Raw genomic sequence first — 13071 nt, 5'->3', positions numbered from 1 at the left:
GGACGTCTTAAGCTATGAAACTTGCAGGATGTTTTAATGGTACAAAGACCTCTATATGCCTTAAGATCACAGCAAAGCATTTAATTTCTCAAGTCATGACATCTTTAAATCATGTAGATGTTTTTCCGGCAGTCGGCTAATGATTTTTTCCTGGTGAAAGACACAAGTGCTTTTGTAATAATTGTGCTGACCCTCTCACAGGTGGACAGACTGTGAGCACCACAGATTCATCAGCCAGCAACAGAGAGAGTGTGAGAAGCGAGGATGGTGACGACGAAGAGCCTCCGTACAGAGGCCCTTTCTGCGGCAGAGCAAGAGTTCACACAGACTTCACACCGAGTCCATATGATTCAGACTCACTCAAGCTTAAGGTAATGAAAACGTACTGGAAATTAATCCAATTCAGTAAAAAAATGATTTTGTTTAATACCACTTGTATTTTAAATTAAATTTTAGACCCACTGTGATTAAATATGGAATAGTCCAACTTATTACATGGCTGCTTAACAAATAAATAAATATTAATTTGAGTTGAAACCATTTTTAATTAGGTGAGAAGGAAGATATGAGACATTAAAACTAGCATGGCTTTTTAATTAGTTTTGCAGATTTGAAAATGTCTGGGTAAATTTAACCAGAAACTAAATTTCTCTCTTTCTCCTTCAAGAGAGGAGATGTGATTGATATCATCAGTAAGCCACCAATGGGCACATGGATGGGTCTGCTCAATAACAAAGTGGGCACGTTTAAGTTCATCTACGTGGATGTGCTGGCTGAAGAAGAGGAGAAGCCTAAACGAGCGGTTCGGAGAAGGAGGAAGGGCAGGCCGCCCAAACCCAGCTCAGTCGAGGAGCTTCTGGAGAGAATCAACCTGAAGGTGAGATGGAGACCATGCACAAACATTCACACATACAGCTATTTTTTGAGATATGTCCATGCTTTAAAATTTGATTGGCGTACCTATAATCATCAAACATAAATCTGAACATGTGGCTCGGCTCATCTTTAATCTTTACTGACAGAATGTAAGAACAGGGTGTGGAGAGATGAGATGAGAAAATGAAAAAGTTGATGTTAGTGTGAAGAGATGGTCAGCTCTTGTTAAAATGCATTAACTATGAGAATGTGGGATGAGGTCATTTCCCCTTGCCAGTTATGTTTCTATATTTAAAGACAGAGACATACACACCCTACAGACCTCCCACAAGCTTGTGCATTATTACATCTCTAAATAACATCACAGCTACACACAATAGACACCAAGGATGCATTTTAATCCTCATTGTGTTGTTTTAGTGTGTTAATGGACTATAATCATAGCTGGAGATCACAAAAGAGTTTTGAAGTTTGGAAACATTCCCACACATAAATCCAACCATAGATGAACTTCCAGGGCGGAGTGGGGTATTTTTAGCTATGAGGGTCCTACATAGTGTTTCTGCTCTACAGGGTGTGTAATCTGTGAATGTGTGTGTGTGTGTGTGTGTGTGTGTGTGTGTGTGTGTGTGTGTGTGTGTGTGTGTGTGTGTGTGTGTGTGTGTATTTTAGGAGCACATGCCTACGTTCCTCTTTAATGGGTATGAAGACCTGGATACATTTAAGCTACTAGAGGAAGAAGATCTGGATGAGCTCAACATCAAAGATCCCCAACACCGTGCTGTACTGATGACCGCTGTAGAACTACTGCAGGATTATGACAGTAAGTACACACATACCCTAAATACACTATGTACTAAATGTTCTAAACAGCAAATGTCAATAATACATGGACATAGTCATTTACTAGCATTAGCATGCATTAGCAGTGGGAGTTATTCAGATGACTCAGGTCCACCCCCACTATCCTCGTACATTTATCACTTCTTTCGAAAAAATATTTCTACAACAGTTCTTTCTGGTCCTCAGATCTGATTGGCTGATAAGAGTGCAATATTAGAGCGATATCAGAACTTTCACAGTTTGTAATTGCATCACTCCGCTTGCAGAACTTCTTACAGCGAGTGTCATGGTAGACGCCCAAATCCAGTATAATTTTATAAATATTACTGTTTTTGTGTCACGCAGTGTAGTTTTAAGAGGTTTTCAGGCGAAAATGTACTTATCTATAGTTCAAATATACAGTTTGCCTCACCTTTGCCAGATTTTCTGAAATTTACCACTCGCTCTGATGTCTCTATAGTGGTTAAACATGAGATAATTCTAAGAGAATAATTCTAAAGTGACGTTTTGGAATTAGTAATGGAGGCTTGGGCTCAGCTGTTCAACTGTCAAACTGTGATTTGAATCCGTGGCGGAAGGAAGTAGTTCTGCACAAAAGAGGGTTTTTTAAAGACACTCCGCTGTTGTTTATGTATTTACGTCGAACGTTGTATAAGTGCAATATCACACTCGTAGATTACCTACGGCCAAATCACAGCAGTGCCGATATACAGCCATATCTCACATCTACTTGTGTGATATTGCTCATTTATGCAATAGTTCTTTATGGTCCTCAAATCTGATTGGCTGAGAAGAATGCAATATTCTCGTAATAACAGAACTCCAACCATTTCACCATTTGTATCACTCCGTTTGTGGTATTTTTCACAGCGAGTGTCATGGCGGACACCCAAATCCACTATAATTTTATAAATTATACTGTTTTTGTTTAACAGAGTGATGTCTTTTTTTATGCGAGAATGTACTTTTTTAGACTTCAGATATGCAGTTTGTTAACAGAGATAACGTCTATTTAAAAATTGGCTTCAGTGTTTTCGGAGATGCAGCGGATTCAGCGGCTGCTCAGCACTCATGAACCCGCCGAAAGAAGTCTTAACTTGGCCAGATCTTCTGGACTTTGCTGCTGGCTCTGATGTATCTATAGTGGTTAAACATGAGCGCTAATTCATTTTGGGTAAATCTAACGGCAGTCTTGGTCTTATTAATCTATTATTTGTTCCAGAGCAAATAGTTTTGGCTGAGGGCAAAATCTCTTCACGTTATATTTTATGTTACTTTAATGCTGTATGTAATAGTGCTGCGTTTGTACTTTTGACTAAATTGCCTAGTATCTTTTATGATAGCTTTTGTTGATGTTTACTAAATATTATCATTCAATGAATAGTATTTTATATAAATATTAGTAGTATTTAATGATAGCATTAGTATTGGGAAATGCTGTGTGTATTCATAATGGTGATTAGTTACATCGTCCTGCCATTAGATGACTTTTATGTTGAAAGAGACTGAAACAGGGTTGTCAATAATCTTTACTTTCAACAACAGCTTGTAAGATGCAGCCAGCAAATGTACTGAGCAGCGCTTTTATCAGAAATCACCCTTAACAGATGAAAGGATAGTACAACAAAGATATTGCTTTCCTCAGTGGACATTCACGCTTGCTCAGTCCATCTCTAGTCCATAATACAGTGAGCTTTTAGTACAGTAATACAATAAGCTTTCAATGAAGCAACTCTTCGTTACTAGTTCTAAAGTGCTGTTTTTGAATTAGTAACAGAGGCTTAGTCTCAGGTGTTTAACTATCAACTTGAGATATGAATCTGTGCCGGAAGAAAGTAGCTCTGCACAAAAGAGGGTTTTTAAAGGGTTGTATAAACGCAATATCACATGAGTAGCATGCTACTCGTGTGATATTGCTCATGTACACATTTCCTAACTCTGTGTGTATGTGTGTGTTCTAGGCAGCAGTGATCCAGAACGCAGTGCCCTTTCTGGCTCCCAGGAGAAACTCCTCTGTGAGGGGCGTGGCCTGATGGCCGACTCCCCACGGGACTCTGGTTGCTACGAAAGCAATGAAAACCTAGAGAATGGTAACCAGGCGCTTGTCTAGCATCTCCATACCAACCGCATCACCATGTCCAGCCTAGTGTAGCAACGCCATGACACCATCCTCACACCTCTGGGCCACGCGTCTCTCTTTCTGCCATGACTCAGTGTTCTAACAGCCAATGAGAACCTGTCATCACATCTGGATTTTAACCCAAGCCTGTTTGTCTGTCACATCCGCTGTGCCCGTTCTCTATCTGCTTCTAGAGGCACTCAATCACCATTCCTTTATTTTAACTCTCTTATCCAGATTTCTGCTCTTGCTTTCTTCCATTCTGTTTCTGAAATTCCAAAGCCGCAGCGACTCTTGCTATTGCTAGCTGATCAAAATACATCCATTGCCTCAGAAAAATCTAGAGAGACTGACAGAAACTCTCGAGAGAAACAAATACAAGGCTTGTGCTCACAGCAGGACGATTTTGAGAATGTTTTCAATGGCAAAACCACCATTTCAGACTCAATTTGCCATTTCAAGAAATATCACTCCAAATTTGTGTGTGGTGTTTGTTGTGGTCATATTGCACAAGTTCTTATGTGCCTAAAAAAGAAAAGACTTTATAAATACAAAATGGAGTGGATGGATCATTTGCAAAGTGATATTTTACGTAGATTGTGTAAAAGTAGGAGCTAATCTACTGTTTTTAAAGGATTTTATTCAAGAAAGCATCTCAATTTGTGTTTCCAAAGAAATTCAGTATTTAAGGTTTTCACTTTTCTGTTGTCTTCTTAACCTCCTACTGGCATCTTATAACACTGCCTGATCCCTCCTCCTGTTGTGTATGTCAGTGTATGAGTCTGTGTGTGTGTGGAGTATGATTGTTTAGGATGGATCAGAAATATGTGCAATTTGCCAAAGTGGAAATAAATCCATTCTGTGATCTCTAGCATTCTGGTCTGCTTGCTTATTTTCATCTGTTTTCATCTCTTGATATTATTTTATCTGTGCTGATTACTTTCCATTCATTTCTTGTAAAAACAACAGTACGGAGCTTATTATATTCAATATTTTAAAGCATGCACTGCTTTGTCACCATTAGAGTCATTGTTCCGTTTAAAGTATATCTGATGGCCCAGGAAAAATACTTTAAATGCATCCTGGAATGCTTTTTTCTATCATTTCCAGATTCTTGCATCATTTCTCAACCATGTCATTATCATTTATGATCTTCATTTTATTTATTAACTGTTTTTAATACTATAAGTATTGTGCCTCTGTGATTCTTAAATAGTTTGAATGTCACTCAACTCTATACTCAGCATACTAAGTATATTTGATGTGGAAAATTGGCAGAAAATGATGCTTTCTAAATAAATATGATCTGGACTTGTGGTTTTCTTCACTTAATGTCTTAACACTCACACTTAACATTCACCCAACCTTTAACTCAAAACTAACCCTGAAGTAATCCCTAAAAATTCAATACAACTATCTCTAACTAAATTATGTAATAAATCTGCTAAAGAATGTAACCATTAACCTGTTCAATAACATTTGTTACAGATACTAATTCTGTTTTGCATGTTAAAAAGATTCACAGAAAATGAAAATGACATTTACCCACCTTCATGTTTTTCCAGATCTGTCTCACTGATTTTCTTCTGTGGACTGAGACATAAACAAGGCATAAGCCAGTTAAACAGTTTTGGTACAACATGTCAAGTCAATTTAACCCACACTAACTCAGGCTGATATAACTAAAACAATAAGCTAAATTATCTGGGAAACAATTTTGTACAAAAATTGTACCTATAGCTTGACATTGGACTAGTAGCCTCAAAGATACACTTTTGTTCCTTTTGTACCCCTGTAGGGTGTATTTCAGTACATAAAGAAACTGATGCTGTATGTACCCTTTAGGAGTAGACAAGGATACTGTCCTGTTGACAAGCTGTTTGCACTTTCTTATTTCACATATAGTATTGCAACTCCACTTACACAATAATGCATGAAGCACACCACTAATAGTGCAATCATGCATCAATAATAAAGTAAAAGAGTGGCACTCTCATGTGTGAAACCATCAGGGTTATTTTTAGGAACCAAAAAACAAATCTAAAGGTACCATCTGAAGCCTATCAGGAAGGAATTATATGTGATTAATGAATTTATGTAAAAGCACGACTATCTCTTTCAGGTAAGAGCCGCAAGGCGTCGCGCCACAGCCGTGGTTCATCTGGGTTTGATTGTGGGGGTGTAAAGTCTCCAGACTATCCCACTCTTCCCATGACTCACTCCACTGAAGCTCTTCAGCAGCAGGCCAAGAAGGAACGCAAGTTCCCGAAGACCTTTCTGCCCCGGCCAATAAAGGGCTTCAGTCTGCGAAGCCTCGGCCTCAAGAAAGGCTCCAAAGCAGGACAGACTTCGCGCATTCCGGTCAGCCGAAGCTGTGAGGAGTTAGACGGCCCCCAGGAGAACCCTGAGTCTTGGAAGCGCTCACATTCTTTGGGGGATATACACTGGGAGCAGGCCTTTGATCAGAGGAAGGACCAGAGCGGCAGCGAGGAGAAAGGCAGGCCAGAAGGCAACAAAAAAGAAGTGAAGGCCAATCCTATAGAATTAAACCTTGAACAGAGCGGCGATAAGAGACCTACGGTTCCCACACAGCTTCCTCTCAGCCCAGTTGCTCCATTGCCTGCTGCTCAAAACTCCAACCGCCAACCAGTGTCTGCCCCAACTAGCCCCGCTCCACGGACTCACCCTAAAAAGCCACCTGTCCCACCTCCTGTGCCTGCTAAGAAGTCCAAAGAACGTCTGCCGAATGGTTTGCGCCACCCTCCGCTAGTGCTGTCCGGTTCGGTGCCAAATACACCAACCCTACCCCCAAAACCCATATATACCCCAACCACTCCTTCTGAGAGCTCCCCGTCAACTCCATTATCACCAGGTGAATCTCCAGCAGTTCTGAGTCCACCCTGGCTGTCTGACCTACCTGAATCAGCATGTCCTCAGATCCACGGAGCTAAAGCTGCCCTCAGCAGGAAGATCTCCCATGCCAAAATGATTGACCTGGAGACTCTGCTGGAGGACAGAATGCGCTTGGAAGGCATTGACCTCACCGAAGAGCCGTACTCTGATAAAGTAAGTCATGATTTCACTTCAGATTAGTAGTGATAATGCCATTGCCTACCACAATTTTTAAGTAGTAGAAGGGTGCATAGCATTCACAAAATGAACTTTGAGAACTTTTTGAAAGGGAAAAGGAAGGGACGTGATGTGTTGTGTGGCCAAGTATGGTGTCCCATACTCTGAATTTGTGTTCTGTGTTTAACCCATCCAAGTGCACACACACAGCATTGAGTAGTGAACAAACAACCGGAGCATTTGGCAGCCATTTTTGCTGTGGCACCCGGGGAGCAGTTGGGGGTTTGATGCCTTGCTCAAGGGTCTCACCTTAGCTGTGGTATTGAAGGTGGAAGAGAGTGCTGGTCATTCATTTCCCCCACCTATAAACCCTGCTGGTATTGAGACTCAAAACCGCAACCTTTGGGTAACAAGTCTCACTCTCTAACCAGTAGGCCATGACTGGAAATAAAAACTGCAAATACGACACCATATGGCAGAATTCCACAAATCTGGCCCTGGAGAGCCACTGCCCTGCAGAGTTTAGCTCAAAGTCTGATCAAGCAAAAGTTACTGTCATTTTCTAGTAACTCTGAAGACCTTAGGCGCTTTGGCACCACATAGTTCTAAGAACTTGGTTCTAAGAACTAGCCAGCATCCATGGATCCTAGACTACAGAGGCCAGTTTCCTGGTTGCATTCGCACCGACAGCAGGAACTCTGAACCGGCTGACAGCGTTGTCTTTATTCGCGGCATTTACAAATGTTTACAACCGGTAAATAAAGGGCACTGTGATTGGAGCTGTTTTTGTTGTGTGTTTCGTGAAAACGGAGATGGAATGTAAATGCACAATTTACGCGATTGAAAGAGCATGAAAATCTTTCTAAGTCTCCTATGACAACTTGCAGTGTTGCATATAATCAAGGCTGAGAAAGAACCCAACATTGCAGACAACAGGTAGCTAAATACCGTTATCGCTGTTTTCCATGTTTGTGGAGTAAATATTTTTACACATTTTTTTTTAAATGCCAGGTAGCCAATCAGTTTACACTTAAGTCACAGGTGGTTCCTATAGAACTGTTTTTAGACCCTAATCTGAATAGGGGCTTTTGCACTGAGGAGTCTTTTCATAGTTCTTAGAACTATTGGCGGAAGTTCCTGGTTTTTGGCGTTCACACCGCAGGAACTAGGAATGGTTTTAGTTCTAGGAACTCCATTTGGGGGAATTAAATTAGCACCTACTTCACAGTAGGGTCTAAAATGGTTCCATAAGAACTACCAGTGATGTAAGTGTACGCTGACTGGCCAAACGCATACGAAACACCGGCTACCTGGCATTTTTGAAACGCTGTGTAAAAATATTTACTCCACGAGCATGGAGAACAGCGATAATAATGGCATTTAGCTACCTGTTGTCTGCAGCGTTATGTTCTTTCCTCAGGCTCGATGATATGTAGCACTGCAAGTTTTGATATAATATTTAGTCCGATTTTCATGCTCTTTTATTCGCATAATTGTACATTTACATTCCATCTTCGTTATCATGAAACCCACGACACAACAAAATGCCGCTAATAAAGATGTCGCTGTCGGCCGCTTCTGACTTTTTTGCTGCCAGTAGGTGATTAGCTTGGTTGAGTGTTTTATATTTGGTTGGAGCTAAACTCTTCAGGGCAATGAAGAACTCTTTAGGGATCTCTTCAGGATTGCCTAATTGACTTTGTGTTCATGGGACCGCAAGTTTGCATGAATTGCGTCATATGGTAAAAATGGTGCGGAAAATGGCACTATAGCAGTTATAAAAAGCTTAGCAGACTAAACAGAAGCACAATGATTAACAGTAGGGGGCTTGACTCAACCATGCCACTGTCCCTGGAAAGTCGTGGCTGGGAGTATTTTCCTTCCATTTACTGCTGGAAGTTCTTTTGAAAGTGTCAAGAGAAATGGAAAGAAACATACATTATAATCAGTGCTCATCCAAACACTAATTTCTACTCATCATCAGTTTCCATATAAGATGATATTCCTATAGCAGCTATACAGTAGGTCTCTTTTTGAGTCTGTACGATTTATCAATCTTCTTTTCTTTGGCTATGTTTAATTGCTAAAAGCATGGCTTAGCACAGACTACCACATATTCTTAAAACGTCCTTTTAAATCATGGTAGCAAAAGCAGTGGGAATGTGTAAGGATTGGAGGACTCATTGCAAAATTTATCTGGTATATCTTCAAGTCCTCTGTGATGTCCACATTCATCAATAAACCTAATCTGATTCCAAGTCACTTCTTTGAGGCTATCCAACACAAAAAGGTGAATAAGAGGTGAAAAATGTCTCCTCTTTAATATGAAAACACTGGAACTGTTTGTGGTTTCAGACTGCCTGGAGTTTTAGTGCTTTTTATTGGCAGCCAATCCTATTATGCCTGGACCCACAACCTATCAGATGTACCCCGAACTGGGCACAAGAAATGTTGTAGATTTTGAATTAATCTCTCAGTTAGCAAGATGTTTGTAAATTAAAGCTGATGTGTGCGTAAAATAAATGAAATACCTTCTCTTCTCACAGCTTGTTTGCTATTCATTGTTTAAATCTCCCTTAGGAGTGTAAACACTGGCGCTATCAAAACATTGCTGTGGCTGTGTCAGCTTTGTACTTGGATTGTTGATCACTTCACAAAGACGGCCGAATATTGCGCTTGTTGAGCTAACTACAACAGAAAACTGCTTCGTTGCAAAATGATAAAGCCACATTGCCTATTCGAGAGAAGATGGCCATTTGGCGTGCTAACAAAGACGCGGTGAAAATGATTAAACTGCATCTTAGCTACGCCACACAGGACGATGTTAGCATTAGAGCGCCGAATCTCACATTAAACAAACAATTTAGCCTCGCTCGCCTTGTAATGCTGTAATTGGCACATAAACTTTGCTTGTTTGTGAGTCAACCTCCGTTTCCAAGTGTGCTTGGTCTCCACCAACCGTAAAATCAATTAAAAAGCCACATGAAATAAACTTTATGATCTGATAATTTATGTTGTTATTCAAAGTCCACAGTCTGAGACGAATGTTGCGCCGCTCGCATTAGCTGGGCGCTAATCACGGCTTAGCTCTAAACAAGAATTCTCCTCATATTTTTTAATATTTCGATGACTTAATTTGTGTGCCTCTTATGGGCTCTGCAGGGTTGTAAGGTTGCTTAAGCGAGGTGGCGAACTAAACTAGATCGTATTTTCCTGGCTAATTTTTTATTTTTCTCCGCGTTTTTCAGCACGGCCGGTGTGGGATTCCTCAGCTCTTAGTACAGAGATACTCAGAGGACTTTCAGCAGCCAGCAAAGGACGTGGCGTCCAGTCTGGATCAGATCAGAGTTAAACAGCTCCGCAAGGAGCACCGCATGGCTGTGAGTTACTTTAGCAAATTCCATTATTTGATTTAGCACATTCATGTGAGACAAATTAGATCATAATACTCTTACAGTACTTTACTGCATTAGCACTGACATTTAACCCTTGTGTTTTCCTTTTCTCCACAGATTCCCTCAGGAGGTTTGACTGACATGTGTCGGAAGCCAGTTTCTCCTGTTCACGTGAGCTCTGTGTCTGATTGGCTCGTGTCGATTGGAATGCCCATGTATTCTGCCCCTCTATTGGCTGCCGGCTTTGACACGCTGGATAATGTGTCATCCTTAAACGAGGCGAAAGCGAGGGAAGCAGGCTTGAAGGAAGACCATCACATACGTATTCTTCTCAGTGAAGCCCAACTAGTCACAGCGAGCAGCTCAGGACAGTCATAATACTAATATGAGCTGTTATGAACTTGACTACATTAATCAAACTTTGCTGGTGAAGGGACATACCTGGACAACAACTGCAGAGTTTTCTCCCACCTTTCTGTCTTATATGTCTTGGCATTTTCAGAAAAGACTGATCTGGCTTCCAAGGACTGTTATCGTGGGCCTATCAACAGATGTTTTTTGGCCTGAAACATCCGCCTGTCGAAAGAAAGCACACTTTTTTGCTGAGAATTTATGCTTTTGTATGAATTTGAAGACCTTTTTCAGGAAGTGTGAGATTTATGTAGAAAAAAAAAAACGGAAAAACTGTAAAGGAAAAGTATCAAAAGTATGTCACCTGGCCAAAGCAATGTCATTTCATGCAGGTTTTGTTAATATAATATTACTTTATTTCTCAAAGCATACAGTATGTATATGAAAAGATGAGTCATTCCCAAAAGCATGATGTTGCCATATGGGGATATTCAGAACAATGCACATTTTGATTTCAGGCCAACAGTTGGTCAAGGTTTTATCAATGTTTGTACAAACTGTTTCTTTTAGGTTACATTTTAGCATCACTCCTTATAACCTGCTTAAGATATTATTGTATATTCACAGCACATTTAATCTTCCCAGTCTTCTAAACACACAATATTCAACACGCATTACTTACTCGGCTGTTGCGGCATTTCAAAGTTTATTACTGTATCAGCTGTATCAATTTATGTTGCCTGTTATCTTGAAAATTATACTCCTGCATATTGTGTACCTCTTATCGTACTCATCTCCGATGCAACGGATGCATCACACAGCTGTAATATGCTTGCTGGAGTGAAATGTAGTGTACAGGTGTTTATTTTTCTTTTGTCCCAGATTGCCTTGCACTTTGACTGGGGTGTTGAAGACATAAATCGAAAAAGCCTTGAGCTCTTGAAAGCACACAGTCTTAGCCTTAATATACGAGTAAATCAAATCAAAACTGATAGTGACTAACTTAGAAGAGTGTTTTTGACATTAGTCACATACGCACATACTGGTGCTTTACCCATTGAAAGTTAAAAGTGTTTAAAATTGGGACGTAAGATCCATGAAGCGTTTATTTATTTTTGTCATTCATAAACAATGTTTCAGGGAGAAGGTTTTCTTACACACATCTGGTGATTCTCTCACCAAAGACTGAGTAACTTCTAAATGAAAACTGGGCAACGTTAGCTGACAGATTTAAAGCATTACATCACTCCAAATTAAGCACAATGAAGCGAGCTTCTTCCACAATCACTCTCAAGCTGTTTTTGATTGAGCAGCTGAGGTAAAACTCAACTCGTTTCTGTACATTTTTTGGTTTTCCATTTCCATTTACAAAGACACCAGTCAGCTCTTGTTTTAGGAAGTGGTGTCTTTTGAAAGCTCGCTTTAGAATTGTATTTCTCCCTCATGCCATTTATTCTTTTGTATCTAACGCAGCACAATTTATAGGCCGTAATGCTCAAGGTTTTAATGAACGTTTTAAGCAGTTGAGAATCGATAGATTCCTTTGTATAAGAATGGATGCCTTGAAATTGCTATCAGTTGAGTGCTTTGATGACATTGAGGCTTTTTATGTGATTGAAATCGAAAATATATTTCATGAAATGTTACTGTAAAAATGCACTTTATTAAAGAAAGTTGTTTTTTAATTCCATTGTTGAGGAAATGAGATTGCAAATCGACACATTTACAGTTTTTTAAACTAGGTTTGTTTTCAGGTCAGATGTTGATGGTTGAGTTGGGCTGTTTAAATATCAAATCTGTTTAAAAAAAAAAGGTATAATCACTTGCTAATTAATTACAGAACTAACCATGACCAGTTCAACATAAATGATATAAAACTGGGTCTTAATTACATATATGAAATGATTAACTGAGGTTGCACATTCTGTATATGTAATTGATATTTAAATAACTTATTTTTGCTTTTACATCAAATGTAATTATTAGCTGTACTATACATCATAGAGCAATACTCTTTCACCTAGATAGTCAGTGACATGCTACAGTGACCATTGTAAAATATATGTATAAAAATGATTTTATCTGGTTTAAGTTCGCTAATGATTGTCTATAAAGGTTTTGCTTGTGTATTTACAAACAAAAATGTCTTAAAATATTTGTCCCTTTGAGGTGTAATAAAAAAAGAATATCCTATACTGACTGCTCTCCCTTACTCTGTATTTTCAGCCATTATTGTAGTCTACAGTGTCACATGATCCTTCAGAAATCATTCTAATATGCTGATTTGGGAATGGGTCAGGAGTGGGTTAAAATTAAAGTACAAATAAATTCTCTTGCCACTAGTATCAGCACTGTATGCAAATAAACATCCTAATTTGACATTGACATTGACAAACTATTGTTTTTTTACTTCAATTA

General features: G+C 39.5%; 1 protein-coding gene across 5 annotated transcripts in view; it reads left to right on the top strand.

Moving 5' to 3' along the window:
* sash1a (SAM and SH3 domain containing 1a) overlaps positions 1-12848 on the top strand; it is a 279016-nt gene extending 266168 nt beyond the window's left edge. For all 5 annotated transcript variants that reach the window (XM_073853108.1, XM_073853107.1, XM_073853110.1 and 2 more), the window contains 7 exons: positions 202-371; positions 668-877; positions 1549-1699; positions 3681-3809; positions 5961-6904; positions 10156-10287; positions 10420-12848. In XM_073853108.1, coding sequence (XP_073709209.1) covers positions 202-371; positions 668-877; positions 1549-1699; positions 3681-3809; positions 5961-6904; positions 10156-10287; positions 10420-10680 — 1997 coding nt within the window. In that variant the 3' untranslated portion in view covers positions 10681-12848. The remainder of the gene's footprint in view (positions 1-201; positions 372-667; positions 878-1548; positions 1700-3680; positions 3810-5960; positions 6905-10155; positions 10288-10419) is intronic.
* Positions 12849-13071: the final 223 nt, after the last annotated feature.

This window comes from Garra rufa, chromosome 13, assembly GCF_049309525.1.
Source record: "Garra rufa chromosome 13, GarRuf1.0, whole genome shotgun sequence".
Taxonomy (NCBI): Eukaryota; Metazoa; Chordata; class Actinopteri; order Cypriniformes; family Cyprinidae; genus Garra; species Garra rufa.
This window is presented reverse-complemented; position numbering and strand designations above follow the sequence as displayed.